Below are 19,539 nucleotides of genomic sequence, written 5' to 3' on the forward strand. Positions count from 1 at the left end.
AAAATGAACTGGTCTATCATTGAATTTGGGCAGTACCATTTATCATTTGAAGGGGTGTTCAATGAAAATTTACTGAGAATAGCGAACAGTGCAGACCATGACCTGCACTGGTCGCAAAGGCAGAATCACTTGATGCCAGCAGACTAAAGGTTAAACCTTTAACATTAACTCAAACAACGCGAATGTTGCCTGTGGAAAGGATTGCACAAATTTATCAAAGGTTGTTGATTTCTATCGCACTTTAGTATATGCAATAATTGCCTTTTAATGAGATCGAGAGAGAACTGAAAGGCAACTATCATCATTATTTCAAACTTGAACCTTACCGGGTGGCCACTCGAATGTCTGCCCCGTGATAAAAAAAAAAACATTTACATCTGCATATTTACTTCTTCCATAAGTATGTCTTTTTTGTATTGTTTTCTTTTTTAAATTATCTCTCTTCCAGGTTAATTGCCTTTTGCTTTCGTTCTTTAACAAAACTTCAGTTTTAACAAGATTTCGAATGTGACATTTATTTCCAGCTCTTTAGTTATTGACTGAGTTGAAAGTGTCACAGTCCAAAGCAGGATTTTGTACTTTTAAGCCATAGACAAAAAATTTCTGAACTTTCTTTCTTTTTATAGCTTTTATAAAAATATATGAAAATTACGTAAATTTTGATTTTATCCATTGGCAGTTAATTCCACTCGAGATGATCATGCAGTTTATCGGTGACTTGTATCCTCGGATGAAGCCTGGTACCCGGCTTATCGCTATTTTTGTTGTCTCATTAACGTTGTATGTCTTGTCGTTACCTACATGCACGGGGGTAAGTTCATTTACATACATGAATGCCAAGATGCATGAATAAATATTCCTCTTTGTTCGAAATAAAGCAGAGACACCTTGATATCAAAATCATGTCTACACTGAAAACCAAAAGAACCACAGTTTGTTTTTTTCAGTCTTTTTTATCTTATCTTAGCAACTCGTACCCAGACTTTAGATAAAATGTTGCCCTCTTGTTATAACATATACCCAGCTAGTAAACGTTATATTTGGTTTAAACTTACTAACATGCAGTTTTCACTGTATTCCGAAATTTTATAAACGGTATACTTTGTATTTATATATAAGAGTGGGAAAACTGTGCAGCCAGATCAGGACTCGAACCCGGGGCCTCGGAACTTCGTTCCGATACTCTAACAGGCCGCCTACAGATATCCCCTACATTTAAAGAATCGACTATACCGTTCCATATTTCCCTACCATCTATAATTTCTGTGGGTACTTTATAAATTGAGCAATTACAGGCGTCGGAGACTAACCAGCGTCATTTCGTCACGGACCCACTTGGGCGCCATATATCACAGGGCAAGAAAAATGTGTAACCAGACCGGGTTTCGAACCTGTGGTCTCGGAACACCATCCCGTTGCTCTACCGACTCAGCTGGCCGGCCGCCTACACGTATTCTCCCATCTCGTACAACATCACATAAACAATGTATCTAATAACAAGTTTCACTTGTGTTTTAGCCTTGGTGTGAGATATGAATTTTAAAGATTCCATGACAGACAGTTCTAACAGCCGTTGCGTCTGGCTTTTAAATATGTTTCCTTCTGCAAAGACATTTTCATGCGTTTATGTTGCGTTTGGTTTATTGTCTAATAATGTTTTACAATAAAAGATCCACTACTGATCTGAGTCCTTGTTTTCATATCAAATTGTATATGTGAAAAAAATGCATGTTTAGTCTGTAAAACAGGTACGAAAACGTCAGTCAAGCGATAGAAAAGTGATAAAAAAGTAGATTGAATTTGAAAGCCTGAATTAATATCATATACATAAAACATCAACTTTAATTATGTAGATTTTATCTCGGTTTTATCTAGATTTTATATATGCGATGTTATCTGCACGTTCATATTACGTTTAATTAAGTGTGGTGGGTAACTATTTCTGAAGACGACTAGATGTGTTTTACATTTAAGTGTGGAAGAAACCTATTCCTGTGGACAGTTAAAGGTCCAATACTAAGGAAAGTGAACATTTTAATTTCTTTTAAAAAGCACAGAAACTATTTCATTTTATTGGAAAATGAAAGTTGGTATGTAGAAATTCGGAATAAATCGCAGTATATGTACAATTATTTTTCTATGAAGTATGAAGAAAGTTAAAAAGACCTGGGGGGTCATTCTGTCGATTCATTGGAATTTCAACATAATACACATACAATTCTTTGAGTTCCAAAGACCTTCTGTAAATTTTGACCTGCCAATCTTCATTATTTAGTGTCTTGCAGAAGTCTATGCACTGGCTATGAAAAAAATTGCCAACTCACTTTCCCTTAGTAATGGACCTTTAAGGGTGGTGTGTACCAATTTATGTAGACGAACTTGAAGAGTAGGGAGGGGTTAGACCTATTGCTGCTATTATTGCTGATGTTGCTGCTCATCTTTTTATGTAATGTAGTTTGTTTATGTAGCAGTGTGTATATAATGTATATAACTAGTCTATGATATCGATTGTCAGATTAGCTCAGTTGGTAGAGCATCTGACTTGCAGACAGAAGGTCGCAGGTTCGAGTCCTGTATCGGGCTGCACATTTTTCCGCTCCTATTACATTGGTGCCGTGAATGTGGTGACTAGCCTTGGAATCCTAGAGCTAGGGTGAAGCAATGGCTGTCTTAGTCAAAAGAATCTGAGTTTGTCTTTGAAAAAAAGGAGAGAGGAATGTAGCAGTGTGTATATAATGTATATAATTAGTCTATGATATCGATCGTCCGATTAGCTCAGTTGGTAGAGCATGTGACTTGCAAGCAGAAGGTCGCAGGTTCGAGTCCTGTATCGGGCTGCACATTTTTCCGCTCCTATTACATTTATATACCTATACAAACAGTATAACTTTTGGGTTAAGGCTGTAAAAGTTAAGTCAATAGTTTACACTGGTGTTTTTCCTACACATAAAGCATGTATGGTTAATTTACATTTTAGGGTGGCGGGTACCAGTTTCTGTGGACGGACTGGTACAGTGGTGCGTGGATCGGACCTATTGTTGCTGTCGTGGAGGTGGTGGTTGTCGCCTGGATCTATGGTAACAAGCCAGAAGTTATGTACTTCTATAAAAGTGGTGATATGTGTTTTACAATGAATTTCTTAACTTATCTGAATGGGAAAAGAACTACAATGAAATCGCGATGTTTTTAAAAAGACAGGAACAAATATTAGTAGCACATATCAAGAGTTCATGCAAACTTATACGTTGACAACAAAGTTTTTGCTGTAGAGTTATTTGCGTTTCAAACGTTTATAAAACAGTCATATCTCACGGTATTGTACCAGTAATATGTTTTTCTCAAAATTATATCGAGTTAATACCCTAAATATAATGTTACAAAAGAACACAAAGTTATGAGTTTTGCATTTTAAGGTGATGGATCCATAATTACATTCGCTAATTTCCGTTAGACTACGTTTTCTCCGTATGTGATTTCGGTATTCTCCGGTTGTTACGGAAAGCAGAATTCGTATGAGCTACATTTACGGCCGAATAACGCCGAAATAACACGAAATTGCACGGAAATTGCCGATTGGCATCACTGGTCCACTACCTCAAATATTGTAACCTTTTAAAGTTAGTTTACTTTTAAAAGAAGTCGGTGCTTAATTTTAATTTATCAAAATTAACTTCCTGTATATGTATTGTCGTATCCAGATTTTTATCTACATTGTAGTTTTTATTAAATATATATTCTACGACAGTACTGAATTAATAAGCAAATGTTTGACAGTTTTAGAATAATCCTCAGTTAAAGTCTTTTTATTAGGACATGAAGACACATTACAATGGCTGCTACCCTCTCTCTGTATTATAATAAAGCTATGCATAGCACCATTTTGTGTCTGCTGGTCTTTTTCCTCCAGGTCTGGATCGACTCAATGAAGACGTGAACATGATGATAGGACGAAGAATTCCCGCCATTTTACGTATTGCACTTGCCGTTGTATCTCCAGCCGTTATTACCGTATGTAACGTTATGTTATACTCATATATCATAAATAGATCAAAATAAAAAGATTGGACGATTTAGACTTTTTTTATTTTACTTTTATTGTTTGTGTGTTATCTTCAAACAATAATACTTGTGTGTTTTCATGTGTAAAGGTTTCCAACAATATCAGCAACTCTTTTCACTTTATTCTGGATGTCCATTTAGAATTACACCATGTGTGACCGTATTGAAAACGAGAATAACGGTCACTTAGGAAAAGACACGTTCCCAATAACGCAGCCTTCCCGAAAGCAGTGTAACTATTGATGTGTAAATGATTTACATTTACACAATATTACATAGACAAAGTAAAACAAATCAGACAACAAGGAAATAACAAACTATTAAATTTCTTTCTTTCTTTATTTTTTATTTATTTATATTGTTTGGTTTAACATCGCACCGACACAATTATAGGTCATACGGCGACTTTCCAGCTTTGATGGTGGAGGAAGACCCAAGGTGCCCCTCCGTGCATTATTTCATCACGAGCGGGCACCTGGGTAGAATCACCGACCTTCCGTAAAATAAAACAGGTGGAAAACCACTGATCGCCAAACATGACATAAACGAAAATGTTGCAGACTCGGTTTAATTGAACGTATTCGTAGACAGTAGTGGAAATGCAAGCAACCATCCATGCCCTCTAGCTCCGGGTGGAGCAGAACTCAACATTTACATGTTATAGGTACTAGACTATAATTTAGAGACATCCTTAGATGTATTCATACGGCGGTGTACATGGAACCTTCAATGATGTACAGAGTGCATTTCCATGAAAAGCGGTGTAGGGTCCCCAGATAAAATAATGGCTTTACCCAGCTAGATGGCTTCCTCTCATGAAGAATTCAACGCCCTGAGTGAGGCTAGAACCCACATCGATGAGGGGCAAGTGATTTGAAGTGTGAGACATTAACCACTTGGCTACGGAGGCCCCTACAATAAACCACTTAAGTAAGAAACTCAGTGGGACATCACCCTGGAACCGTCAGTGGCATTTGAAACATCACCGGCTAATGGTGCACACATAACCTCACTCTTAGCCGCTGCTAGGTTCAAAAGTCAAAGAGCAGGGTAAATAAAAGTTATCTCCGCCATGTGAACACACATTGGTAACAAAACAGGCATGATATGTACAACACAAAATCCTCATGTAAATGTAAACATACATAAGAGGCAAACCCTAAAGACTTGTATACGCATGTACTCAATGATTTTGCAAGAGCATTAGAGAAACTCCAGTATGCATAAAAATGATTATGTTATCTCAATCTGATGCACAATTTTGCTAACTAAGCATTTTTCTATCATATTCAGGTAATATTCTTCACAAGTTTGGTTGAATATGTACCGCCTAGGTACGGCTCATACTCCTATCCTACATTAGCAAGGATCCTGGGCTGGCTGCTGGTTGCTATAATTATGATGCCTATCGTAGGACAAGCTGTTTACAGTGTTAGGCAAGCCGAAGGACCTTTCATTAAGGTATTTCATAATGTCTTACAAGTGCGAGTTGCCGCAACTAAGGATACCACCTGTTTACCGGACTCATTATCTAAATTTCCAATAACACGTTTTTAGTCACAGACACTTGGGGTTCGGACCCCCACATACCCCATTCTCCTCCGCCCCTGGTTAAGTTTAGCCAATACTTTTTAGCATTTTACCATGTATTGAGCATAGGTGACGATCATAAAACGCATTTTGTAACATTTCAGCGTGTTTTTAAAAAAAAGTATTTTACCATTTTCAAAGAACTGTTACATATGTTCGTTTTGATGCATTTGCAATAGCGTGCGAGCAGTGAAATTTCACATAACAAAGTGGAACACAGTTTTAAGCAATTGTTTTCTTTATTTCTTTCCAAATGCAATTCATTTTCAAAGGGAGATGACTTTTTCTCGACTGATACTTAAAATATTCGGAAAAAGTTATCTCCCTTTGAAAATAAATTCCATTTGTACTTGAAATATTCGGAAACTGTTGTCTCCCTTTGAAAATGAATGCCATTTGTAAAGAAATAAAGATAAACAATTGCTGAAAACTGTGTTCCACCTTGTTATATGAAATTTCACCACTCGCACGCTATTGCAAATGCATCAAAACGAGCATGTGTAACAGTTCTTTGAAAATGGTGAGTTTTTAAAGGCGTTTGACTGTCCGGAAGTGGGGCCCCTTTAGGCAGGCCTTTTCCGGAATTCAATGTTTATATCAGTATACCGACACTTGTTTCGTAAAGTAATATACATGTTTTACATGTTGTTCAATTTTCATGTCAAACAACTCTTTCTTTCCATGATTTGGTGTTGTTTGATTTCTGTTTCTCAAAGTCTAATTCTAAGCCTTAAAAACACGCTGAAATGTTACAGAATGCTTTTATGATCGTCACCTATGCTCAATACATGGTAGATTTTTCTAAAATGCTAAAATATATTGGCTAAACTTAACCAGGTCCGAACCCCAAGTGTCTGTGGTTTTAGTTGCACTCATAACACGTGTTTTAGTTATACTCGTAATGCATTCAGTATTTATATAAATAACTGTCAAGAATCGATTAAGTTTCCTGATATATATTTGCGTTATGCCAGTCATCTACGTATATTCATCAAATAGCCATTCTTTGTAACAACCATTTTGCTTGTGAAAAGTCAGTTGCTTTGTCCGCGTGCATTTTTGAACCTGAAATAAATTTTGTCCAAATGAGCACATGGGATCTTCCTTCGCTATAAAATCTGGATTTTTTTTGTTAGCGTTTCTTGTAGTTTTTACAAGGTTGTCAGTTGTATAATTCCTGTACTTCTATTGAAAATCTCATTTCAGAAAATAAAATATCTGACTGAACCAACGGAATCCTGGGGCCCTAATGACGAGGAAAAAATGGCAGAATATCAAGAAAAGAAATCAAAATACAACAGCAGAACATTCAAAGATTTATTTTACTTTAACATGTTTGGAAGTTACCCTTCATCGTCCGCTATGCACCGAGTGTCTACTCAGGAACTGGAGTGGTTGAAAAAATAATCTGTTCATTTAAGAACAAGAGAAATGGTTAAGGATTCAGTGTTGTTATATTTTCTTGGCATTTCGAGGGTTCAACGCAATAAGGGCGTATCTACATATAAAAATTATATCCAGATACGCCCTTATTGCGTTGAACCCTCGATTTGGGATCATGGAGTACATTCATTTTTACAATAAATGAATTTCTCTTTGGTCGGTAACATGGGGCGTGCGTGGAGTTGCACTTTTCATTACATCTCATGAACAGACTCAGCTGCTCGATTACGTTCAATGCTTCCAGTGGATCTTTTCACAGATTTTATTAATTGTGGTACAGCAATATCAGCTTTTTATTTATTTTCATTAACACACGAGCCTAAATAATCATGTGTTGGTACAAGTTGCATTTAAATGAAAAAAGCGAATTTTAAACTATCTTGTGGTATTTAATACAGATATCCTCCGTAAATGAGAAATGTAAATAAGAATTAATACATATTCCTGAATGGTTTCTTAAGTAAAGCAGTTTTAAAAAAGCATGACAACTGTCTAATTATTCACGTATTCATGCATGCTCTGACATAGAAGTACATTTTATATAGATATATTCATACAGATATAATTATAAAAACAAGGACGCAGATTCAATAAGAATAGCCACGATAGCAGAAAGCAGGCTTCCCAAAACGATCGACACCCTACAGTAGTGTATGTATGCATATCTAAATGATTACCATTTACTTGAAAATGCATATGCAATGTAGAAAAGATAAGAGAACAAGGAGAAAAAAAAAGAACAAGGAAACACACCGGGGCACCGCTTAAGAACGCTCTTAGTGGCAAAATACTCTAGGGAGATCTCGACCATGACGATCATTTTGTACAACATGAATTAATCTCACAAAGTGGCAATTTAAAAACTTACAATTTTCTTCAATTTTGTTTGGTTTCGCATTATTTTTGCAAATGATAAAAAAGTTAACATGTCACCTTTGTGCGACCGTAATAAAGTGGCACAAAAATTTGATATAGAAATAATATCTCATTTACAATCTTTACGCACAGTACCTCGATACGTTATAAAGAATTAATTTTCATAGACCTAGTATGTTACATAAAAATCATTAATCAATCATTTAATTGTCAAAATGAAACATTAAGTAGGGGCAGTACAGTTTCATATTGAATTGCTTCCATGGCTTAATAGCTTAATTAAGACAGGTTTTACTGCATGTGAAAAAGTGTAATTGAGTCGCACAATGAGAAAACCAACATAGTGTATTTGCGACCAGCATGGATCCAGACCAGCCTGCGCATCCGCGCAGTCTGGCCACGATCCATGCTTTTCGCTTTCAAAGCCTATTGCAATTAGAGAAAACCGTTAGCGAACAGCATGGATCCTGACCAGGATGCGCTGGCTGGTCTGGATCCATGCTGGTCGCAAATGCACTATGTTGGTTTTTTCATGGTGCGGCTCAGTTGTTAAAAGGACGTTATGCTACCATAAAACTTAATGACTTTCTTACATTAACAGCTCTTTGATATTCGATACATGGATATATCTCGTAATATCACTTTAACTAGGTGCATCAAATGCAGCACCTATATTTGACTGTATAGTAAATACTGAGAGCAAGTGCCTGGATACAACATCAAAACAAGTTGTCCAGTATGAAAAGCTTTGCAATCAATCGTATGATTCATGTATAATAATGGACATACGTTTGAAGTTATGCACTTAAGGGTTTGCTTGCTAGCCCAAAATTACAGCCCTTGGCATAGAAATAATTAGCTTACAAAAAAGGGTTGTGCTGCACAAATTTCAAAAATTACCTACCGGCTCCATTGTTTAGAAGAGGTCAATAAATACTACTTAATTGACCGCTTATGAGACCTACAAGCCTGGCCTCCTTTTATTGTTTACAATACCATAAAGACGTGAGAAGTTCGACAGATCATTATATGTCACTGGTGACTGACTACGTCAATAAGATTATGGGCTATTTCTTCACAAAAGTCTTCTTTCAGATTTACATAATGATATCTCGTTTGATCAAAAACTGACTTTGCAATAAAATTTAAACATTTAATATTCAACAGGTACTGGGATTTATTTAAGCTACTCGGTGTAATTTTCGTGATACATCTTCTATCTAAATATTGTTTTTTTCCATATGAAACCATCGCCACTTACATGACCACTAACGCAAATAATAATTACAAATGAGCCGCACCATGAGAAAATCAACATATTGCATTTGCGACCTGCATGGATCCAGACCAATACTGCTCGCTTTCAAACCCTATTGCAATTAGAGAAACCGTTAGCGAACAGTTGGGATCCTGACCAGAGTGCGCGGATGCGCATGCTGGTCTGAATCCATGCTGGTCGCGGACGCACTATTTGGTTTTCTCATGGTGCAGCTCAAATGATAAAATCACAAAATTTACTATTTTATATTTAATCTAAAACTTATTAATCTGTTTCACTTCACTGTCTATGTTATTTACTTCTATGCATAGTTTTTTTACATTATTATGTTAAAGTACCATAAGGATAATATGGACCATATGATAGATTGGCTATAGCGAAATAATTCATTCTCTTTAAATCAATTTATTATCATTATTATTATTATTATTATTATTAACGTTCAAGACGCTCTCCATAAGTTGAAAACAGATTCCAGTTCATTATACAGTAATATTAAGCAATAATCATGCCGATTGGTAAATAGGATTATGAACACGTATTTACGTGTAGTATCTATGCTTGAAGTAAAACTGGTTAAGGACACGTCACGGCTGAGAAAGTTTAGCATTATTGCAATACACAGTCGGTATTAAAATTGTATTTCCAATACATGTGCTCATTAGATAAATCCTCAATATCTATGTGAAAATAAGGGATGCGTTTTGTATGATTGCAACACTGTGAGTTTCCCTAATTAGTGACAATTGACGACTGAAACAATAGGAATTCGTACGTGACTTGGATAGACAAAACGACAGCGAGGTAACAATATATTCTTTTATTGTTTTTATTCATGAGTTGTAAGCTACAATACCCATTTTTAAGAAAATCAAACTGGAAGTTAGAAATAATAGAAAAAAAATTAATTAGGTCATGAGTCATCATACACAATGCTTTTGCCATAAGAAATGACTATTTGTTTAGAAAAGAATCCAAGGTACTAAAATCATCATTTACTTTTATCATTACTTCGATTTGTAGTTAAGCCAATATATATTTAATATAACACAAAAATAAACAAATTTTGAAAATGTCAATGTTTAAATCAATATAATATTTCCAAAATGTTAACCTTTATTCGTTTTTGGGGAAAAGGTTAACACTTATTGGAATATTTTATACAGTAAAGTTATTATCATCTGGACCTTTCTTTTTGCTTTCGTGAAAGGTTTACGGTGATCTTGTTTTTGAGGTATATATATTTATTTATATGTATATGTATATATTTCTCTTGGTATGACATTGTTTATGAACCTGGCAGAATGTTTCTTGTAGTATGGTTACATATAATTTTATTATACCTCACTTTTGTCTACAATGGTAAAATCCCATTACCCGAAAAAAAAATATTTTGACTATCAAAAACATTTTCAACCTTTTTGACACGTGACCAAGCGAAAGTGACTGTCAGGTCATGTGACCGCGCTGATATTTTGAATGTCATATAAGGGCAAATAACTGCTTCAGCTTTTAGCCATATAATTGCCTCCCTTGTACACATTGTAATGACATCACTATTAAATGTGAACACAGCTGATTACCGCGCTAAAGATGAAACTGTTGAATTAAATGAATTAAAAACATTTTAAAAACTTTTTTATGTGCTTAGTTTTGTTCAGTATAATAAAATAAATACCATATGGCAGCGTGTGTGACATTGATATTATCAACCCTCGAAACAGAATGTCACCACTCGGCTTTCGCCTCGGGTGACATTCTGCCCTCGGGTTGACAATATCAATGTCACATACGCTGCCATATGATATTTATATAATGTGTCTATGTAGATACCACGTCTGCTATTAGAATTGCATATTAGGAAAATTACATGTAATCTTCTCCGGCCATTTAGAACATTTGTCGTTAAGTTTCAAATATTATTTGTTAATATCACTGTTCGTCATATAACTACCATGCAATGTTTTTCCTCATGGGCTTCTTAGCCTAATGGAATGAAATATAATAAACTTGTAAACTTGTAAACACCTGTCAAAATTTGACATTAGTTTTCACGAGCTGTCAGAATTATTTTTATTTCTGGATTCTGCAAATGCATTGTTTTTGTAAGTATCTGGGATGGATATTGTAGTGTGTAACTTACTTTACATTACATTCCACATAAATATTTGTGCTTGAAGTTGCTTTGTTGAGCTCACCGAAGTCACGCATGAATTGCTATTGTTTTAGTTTATTGTCTGCTTATAAAGGTACCAAACCTCAATACTGAGATGTAAATGAAACATTAGCATTATCTATGCATTCGTTGTTTTAGTTGGTAAGCACAAGAAAAACAGAGTTACAACAGAGTTACCGACGTCCTTCGCCTAGGGACATTTTTTACAAAAAAACATATTGCATGCCAATACAAAATCTTCTACATAATAAGGCAATATACTAACAATGCGTGTAAGTCGTAACTAAATATCTTTTAATTCAAGAAAACGTTATTTAGTTTGACTATACGTGGTGAATTCTTTCAAATGAATATATGAGCCGCACCATGAGAAATCCAACATAGTGCATTTACGACCAGCATGGATCCAGACCAAGATCTACACTGTTCGCTAACTGTTTCTCTAATTGCAATATGCTTTGAAAGCGAACAGCACGGATCCTGAACAGACTGCGCGGATGCGCAGGCTGGTTTGGATCCATGCTGGTCGCAAATGCACTATGTTGGCCTTCTCATGGCGCGGCTCAATTATCTGTATTGTAAAGATCAATACCAAACGTTTTACTTTTAACATAATTTCATTTTTAGATTTGTAGGTAAACTGACATAAAAACACATGTATTGTACTTTATCATATAAAAGGGAAGTAAGTTCATGTGCAAACAAAATAAAGAAACATAACTTCGGTGCCTGTGACCTTGACCTTTGCACATGGTGCAATGTCTTGTAATGGTGAATATTTATGCCAAGTGATTTTAATATACACACATCCATAAAAAGTTACAGACCAGACAAAACTACAAGTTATAGGTCTGAGTCTTACATGAAGAATTTTTTATGGCGACTGTCTGTGTTAAGATACTTGAAGATCCACTAACTAGACCAACCCCCCCCCCCCCCCAACTTTTGTCTTTGACCTGTAAGTGTGACCTTGGCCTTTGGGGCAGGGGCAATAATCTGTCTGGTTCTATGGCTCATGCGGATTGAGACAAGGCTGGGTCCTGTCACCTGCATATCACATGAACTGCCAAAGACAAAATTAAAAAGCAGGCACCATATCCAAGGGGTGATTATACAATACCCAAAGCTATGAAAGTGGAATATTGGAACCACCCAGGCCGAAATGTTCAAGCTGAGAAACTAAACAGTACCAGTAACACGCTGAACGATCTGAGAAGATCGAAATATAACAGCCCTGATTGAATGTATAATGAATGAGATGATAATATCTGAAAATAACATAAAATAATTATTATGATATAATTATTATGCGTGCAGTCAAAATGTCCTATTCAAAAGCTTTAAGGCGTGAACATGAAACTGACAACTTTCTCAACCAATATTTTATCAATTTCTTTATATGAGTATTATAATCGTATTATAGAAATTTACCTTTATAAAATCCTTAAGCATAGATGCTGTATGATTTTAATATTTCACATGTTCAGGTATATTACAAAATGAACAATCAAATAGAACGAAAATCAAATAAATTACAAAATCAAAGAAAACTCTGCCAGAAGTTAGATTTCCATTTTTATTCTACTCACCCTGGCGTCGGCGTCACACCTTGGTTAAAGTTTTGCATGCAAGTACACATTGTTAAACAAAGGGAGATGGTCCTTGCAATAGAGAATATATGACCAAAAAAAAAAAAAAAAAAAAAACAGCAACAAGAAATACACTTCATATTAATGACAGTAATGCCTGACAAAAAGTATTTATATATCACAGCTTTCATTTAACACTATATTGATAACATCACTCAAATACTTTAATAATTTCCTTAATGAACATACACGCTCCGGGAGAAGTACATTCCAACGTAACCCAAGTCTCAACGATGCCGTGTTGCAAACTATCACCGACAATTTTATCACGTGACCTCTCTCCACAGCTGATTTACCCAGGAAAGTGTACTGAATTACGTGTTTTGTGAAGAAAAGTATGTTTTACGGGAAAGACAGATTTCATAATGCAATTTGCAACAACTGTATTAGCAAAAAATATATTCTATATTACCTGCTAAAACTGAAACCGAAAGTAAAATTTGGCTAGGTATATTGATTTCACATTGATGAGAAATTATACATACATGTACAATCAGTAAAAGCTTGCCACTTGTAAATGCCTTTCTGAATCTACATTTGTATCTACAAAATCTTGTCATATTCACTCGTTTAGCATATAAATATACATATTTCATTTTGATGCAAACTCTACACGATTGTTGCAATACAACGTATCATCGAAAACGAAAGCAGTTACTGTTTCTAACTTACTGTGTTACTATGTATCAACGACGGAGATTTCATTTGAGGAAGAAAGCGTACGCATTGAACACAACTAACAATTTTCAATCATTTACTAGGCAAGATATGATAAAAAAAGGTATTCATCAGTGTAAAGCGCAAATATCAAACTGTATATAGGGAATATTCATACAGACATTCACGTGTTCATGGCAAAATAGTTGTCAAATGTTGCAAATGTAAAAATCATTTTCAGATATGTACGACCTTAGACATCACGCATTGTCAATTTATGAAGGTTTAAAAATGTTATGTTAATTTTGTAACAAGCACTTCAACAACAGATTTACCCTGCAAAGATATGTTTAAACAGAGCATTCAAAACTACACATGTGAAATATGTGGACACCAGTTTTATGAAAAACTTTGTTATTTAAGGAGCAAAGACAAACGCCTAGACCTTTTGCGCGTAATACATGTAATAAAGGTTTCGGTTATACGACAAGTCTTAAAGCGCACATTGAAGCAATATACGGAGAAAAAGCATTTATTATAATAAGTATGACACATGCGAAGCATTTTTAACAGTAAAACTGCCTTAAATGACCATAGCAAGGGGATACATGGTCCAAACACGTTGAAATGCGGTCGTGGTTAAGCGTATGTATGTCTACAGTCTTTGCTCCGCTAGAAGACATCCTTGATAAAGTTTACTGGAGAAGCTTGATTATGTATTAATAACCTTTTTATTCGCATAAATGAGCTCTCATTGCTTAGTTCAGACTTCGCACGTTAGATGTTCAGTTTTATAATAAATATGTGTTTGCATTGGCTTCACATACTTAAGCTTGCAGTGTTTATATAACCTGGTCATCAATTTTGTCCCCTTTGTCCTTTTTATCTCGATTATTCGAATAATAAGGATTGCTTTGTACTCGCCCAATCGTTGGCTTCGGCATCGGGGCCGCTGTCTGTGTCGCCGTTGCATACAAGTTTTATTGCTGCCTTATCAATTTCACTATATGTGCCCCTATTATCATCAAACTTCACGTATAGAAGGATAAAGGAAAGGATTGGATATCTGGTAATTTAGGGTCTAATATCTTAAAGGTCAATGTCACTGGGGGCAAATATTATAATAGCGTCGGCAAACGTTTTTTTTTTGAAGCTTCACAATTTTATTATCATTTTAACTGCTATCCCTATCATTCTCAAACTTCACATAAGATTTGATCTTGTTAAGGGGCAGAAATTCGACAGTTTAGGGTCAGGTACCTCGCAGGCCATGATCACTGTGGTCAAAAAATGTAATAGTGCTGGTTAAAGTTAACACTGTTTTACAACATACCTCACATTTCCTTACACTTACTTATATCTTTTATCTCATACATATATTCACCTGTTTCAGTATCCCACATCCGCCCTCCTCATCCCGCAACATGTACACTTTTCTGTTTGATGCCCTCCTCATCCCGCAACATGTACACTTTTCTGTTTAATTTTACCTCTCTAACATTCACTTATATCTTATCAGGATTGTAAGTATCTCTCATATCCCCTCAATTTCGCCCCCCACCTCCCATCCACACACACACACACAACCTGCTATCCATCTTCCCTTCCCTAATTTGTTTTCGTATTTCTCCCACTAACTTTTAACTTAAAGGTCCAATACTAAGGAAAGTGAACATTTTAATTTCTTTTAAAAAGCACAGAAACTATTTCATTTTATTGGAAAATGAAAGTTGGTATGTAGAAATTCGAAATAAATTGCAGTATATGTACAATTATTTTTCTATGAAGTATGAAGAAAGTTAAAAAGACCTGGGGGGTCATTCTGTCGATTCATTGAAATTTCAACATAATACACATACAATTCTTTGAGTTCCAAAGACCTTCTGTAAATTTTGACCTGCCAGTCTTCATTATTTAGTGTCTTGCAGAAGTCTATGTACTGGCTATGAAAAAAATTGCCAACTCACTTTCCCTTAGTAATGGACCTTAAATTGTTTCTCATTCACTCAAAATTTTTTCTATGCTTACTAGTATATAGTTTGATATTAATATCTTTGTAAAAAATTTCGATTAGTTGAGCGGACAGTCCGATAAGAATACTTATTCTATCTCTTGCGGTTATTGATTGATCTAGAAGTTATTGTTTTAAAGGATATGGAGTCTCTTAGCTCGCACTTTTTGTAATCTTCCAAATTCAGAAAATTTAAAAGTACTAGTACTTTAATACAGTTGAACTTCGATGGCTCGAACTCGGATCTTTCGAACACCCGGGATCGCTCGAACTCTTCGCCCGGTCCCGAATTTATTCCTTCTTTATTCTATATAGTTCTACCTCGGATCGCTCGAACTTTGATAATTCGAACTCTCGAACTCATTTGGTGGTCCCCTCGGCTTAATTACAGTGATAATTACACCTATTCAGTCGAACAGACAATTTTTGCCGGGATGGCTTGTATATACAAAGTTTTTCACACTTCTGCCTGACATTCGCCAAGCTTCCCCTTTAACCGGCGCGTGCGTAAGTTTTCACACGCTTACGTAATTAGCGTCGGTATACGACAAACAAATTAAAAAAAAGTGACTTTCGTTCACTGCAATGCTTTAATGGGCTTTGATTTATACAAATAAAATCATTTAAAATGATTGAGCAAGGTACATACTACGTCTGTCTTTATTTTTTCTGCATAAAAACGGGACATCCGACGTCAACTTTCATAATGCTTTAGCATGGCTGAACAACTTAGTAAAGGGCCCGGATACGTGGGGATAGCTAAGTCAGCTACTGGAAAGCAATATATTTGATAATATTTGTACTGGACTATGATTCAAAAAGGTTTGTTATTCATGTCTTTCTATATGATGCTGTCTTCACCAAATTCTTATAATTATATTAGTGTTTTATCTGTGTTTTTTCCTTATCTATGTCATGTTTGAAAATAAATAATAAAACATATTTCAGCGTTCGTTTTTTATTTATCATCGTATCGTACACGCATTTAGGTACAATATGACAATATATTACGGTGTAAGGTTTGTAACACATCATGCCCTCGAATTCCCAAATTCAAAATGGCCGCCATTTGGATGGCTCGAACAACGGAAAATTCGAACTAATTTCCACGGGACCCTCGAGTTCGAGCCATCGAAGTTCGACTGTAAGTTGTAAATTGTAGACATATGTTGATTTAGACTTTACATTTGGAAATGCACAACATTAATCTAAATAGAATTGTTCGATTATTTAAGAAATAATAAGTTCCCAAACGTGGTTTATCGTAGAATAACCCGAGTTTTGAGTTCGTATGCGTAAGAATATATCACGGAGGCCGTAGGCCTGAGTGATATATTGTTTTGCGTAAGAACGAAAAACTCGGGTTATTCTACGATAAATCACACTTGGGAACTTATTATTTCGATTCTAACACGACAGACTAGTATCAACAGTGTTAGAAAAAATGGTAACTACTTCTTACGACCGTGCTACTCACCTGGATCGGATGACGTCATTGCACGCGATTGGTTTATTGCAGAATAACCCGAGATAGATTTTGCTCTTCATGTATGTAGGTTATTTGCTGGTCATGTTAGAATTTTTGATATCTTATGTAAGTAGAAAGTTGATAGAAAACGGAAGCGAAATTACTCCTATAGTCTATACGCTATGTTGGTTCTTAAAGCGTTAGTCACGCGATATAGTAGGAATGTAAAATAGAACATTTTATGTATGTAGAAATCTATTTGAAAACAGACATAAAATTACTCATAAAGTCTGTAGGATTCGTGGGTCTCTTAAAAGTAACTCGCGAGAAAGGTTTGATATTTTCTGATATTTTATATACGTACATCTGGGAAGCAGAAATGGATTTACTCGCAAAGTGCATTTGGATCTCTAAGGCCTAAGTCACGCGACTGAGTTAGAATTTAATATAAAGGTAATTTACTGTATTTTATATTACGATCAATATCAATTTCAATAGACTAGCTCCTAGACTATGATATATCTTTTAACATTTTTATGATTGAATGTAGTGAACTGAGCCAGTCTATATTCTATGTCCAATATCATTTTAACATCATTCCTCTGTTAAAATCTCTAAAATAGACTGGCTTTTGTCTTTATGAAATTGAATTCGACAAAAAAGGGGGGAAATGTAGAAATATGTTTATTATCTGTCTAGTGGCTAATCTACAATTTCAATAGAATGGATTGGTTTTGGATATTTCATGGACATAGTTATCTATTTGAAAATACATATAAAAATACTTCTATAGTCTATTTTTTTATCTTCAGTTGTCGTTTTCCATAACATCAAATATTTTACGGTAAATAAATTTTTTGTTTGCATGTTCAATGTTAATTTTTTTTATGGGACTATTTTTACTACTTTCCTTCTGCGAAATAGCTAGTTTTCTAGACTCATTGATATATACTGTCAAGGGCACAGGCTACATGTTTACCTTAAAAAGGACACGTATTCATTATTATGGCATCTGATGCTGGGTCAAACAAAGAGTCACATTTAAGATTGGAATTCTGTAAAGGTAGCATGAAATATATGACACTTTATTTATGATTTTCGTTGCAAATCTGTAACAATATTCCCAAAAACATCGATGAGAGCTGGTAACATATGATTGTGTCATCGTTTAGAGTTTGAACGTATTCTGTTAGACTTCGTAACATTATAAAGACTATCTACGAGCTTTTTTTTCAAACTACATGCACAATAATGATTGTAAGATCACTACTGACAACAATTAAAATATAAGCGTTTTGTTTAGTTATAAAATAACGTTCATTTCTTTAAATTGTAGTATACATGGTTTGACTGGGTGAAATATAAATAAACTATTGATATACTATGAGATCAATGGGTAACAAGGAAAGTTATCTGACCATGTCCGTTGCTGATGTTTGTTTGAAATCAAAAAATTGTTGTCATGTTGACACAGTAACATAATTGTTGAGATACCGTATCGTGTGTCGTTGATATTTTGCAACACGATATCGTTGAGACATGACTTAAGTTGGAACGTACTTCTCCCGGAGTGATACACAGCTTTCTATATTCAACATGGTTATTACAATTGGTTGTCATTAATTTTTCAAATGAAATAAAATAAGGGTTTCTACGGTGTTCCGTTAGGACCAGCGCCTGTTCCCTGTGAACGCGAAGCGCGATGGTACGACGGTACGATGGCGAAGCGCGACAGTACGATGGCGAAGCGCGACAGTGCGATGGCGAAGCGCGACAGTACGGTGGTGACAGTCCGTCGTACTGTCACGCTTCGCCATCGTACAGTCACGCTTTACCATCGTAGTGTCGCGCTTCGCCATCGCACTGTCGCGCTTCACCATCGTAGTGTCACCATCGTACTGTCGCGCTTCGACATCGTACTGTCGCACTTCGCCATCGCACTGTCGCCCTTCACCATCGTAGTGTCACCATCGTACTGTCGCGCTTCGCCATCGTACTGTCGCGCTTCACCATCGTACTGTCGAGCTTCGCCATCGCACTGTCGCGCTTCACCATCGTAGTGTCACCATCGTACTGTCGCGCTTCGCCATCGTACTGTCGCGCTTCACCATCTGTTATCTGTTTACATTAGAACCGACTTTAATTAAACTTTGTATTGTATAGTATTGTCAACTCTGTCCAATGATCAAATAAATGGAACGCTTTTCGGCACGGGTATTATTGAAATGAATATCACCAGACCTGATGTTATTTAAATGAATATCACCAGGCAGCTATTATTCAAACGGATATCACCCGGGTGTTATTCAAATGAACCCCCCCCCCACCCCC

At 35.7% G+C, this 19,539-nt stretch overlaps 2 protein-coding genes across 3 annotated transcripts in view; both read left to right on the plus strand.

Moving 5' to 3' along the window:
* Window positions 1–8,303, plus strand: part of LOC123535245 (sodium-dependent proline transporter-like) — a 30,863-nt gene extending 22,560 nt beyond the window's left edge. Inside the window, exons 9-13 of the mRNA XM_045317832.2 lie at window positions 680–811; window positions 2,978–3,077; window positions 3,908–4,008; window positions 5,353–5,520; window positions 6,856–8,303. Coding sequence (XP_045173767.2) covers window positions 680–811; window positions 2,978–3,077; window positions 3,908–4,008; window positions 5,353–5,520; window positions 6,856–7,056 — 702 coding nt within the window. The 3' untranslated portion in view covers window positions 7,057–8,303. The remainder of the gene's footprint in view (window positions 1–679; window positions 812–2,977; window positions 3,078–3,907; window positions 4,009–5,352; window positions 5,521–6,855) is intronic.
* Window positions 8,304–9,767: 1,464 nt separating this feature from the next.
* LOC123533827 (sodium- and chloride-dependent glycine transporter 2-like) overlaps window positions 9,768–19,539 on the plus strand; it is a 40,608-nt gene continuing 30,836 nt past the window's right edge. The window contains exon 1 of one of the 2 annotated variants that reach the window (XM_053518975.1): window positions 9,768–9,969. The gene's annotated coding sequence lies outside the window, so the exon portion shown is untranslated. Of the gene's footprint in view, window positions 10,052–19,539 lie in introns of both variants that reach the window. The other variant, XM_045315738.2, reaches the window with a different exon arrangement.

Source organism: Mercenaria mercenaria, chromosome 12, assembly GCF_021730395.1.
Source record: "Mercenaria mercenaria strain notata chromosome 12, MADL_Memer_1, whole genome shotgun sequence".
Lineage (NCBI taxonomy): Eukaryota > Metazoa > Mollusca > Bivalvia > Venerida > Veneridae > Mercenaria > Mercenaria mercenaria.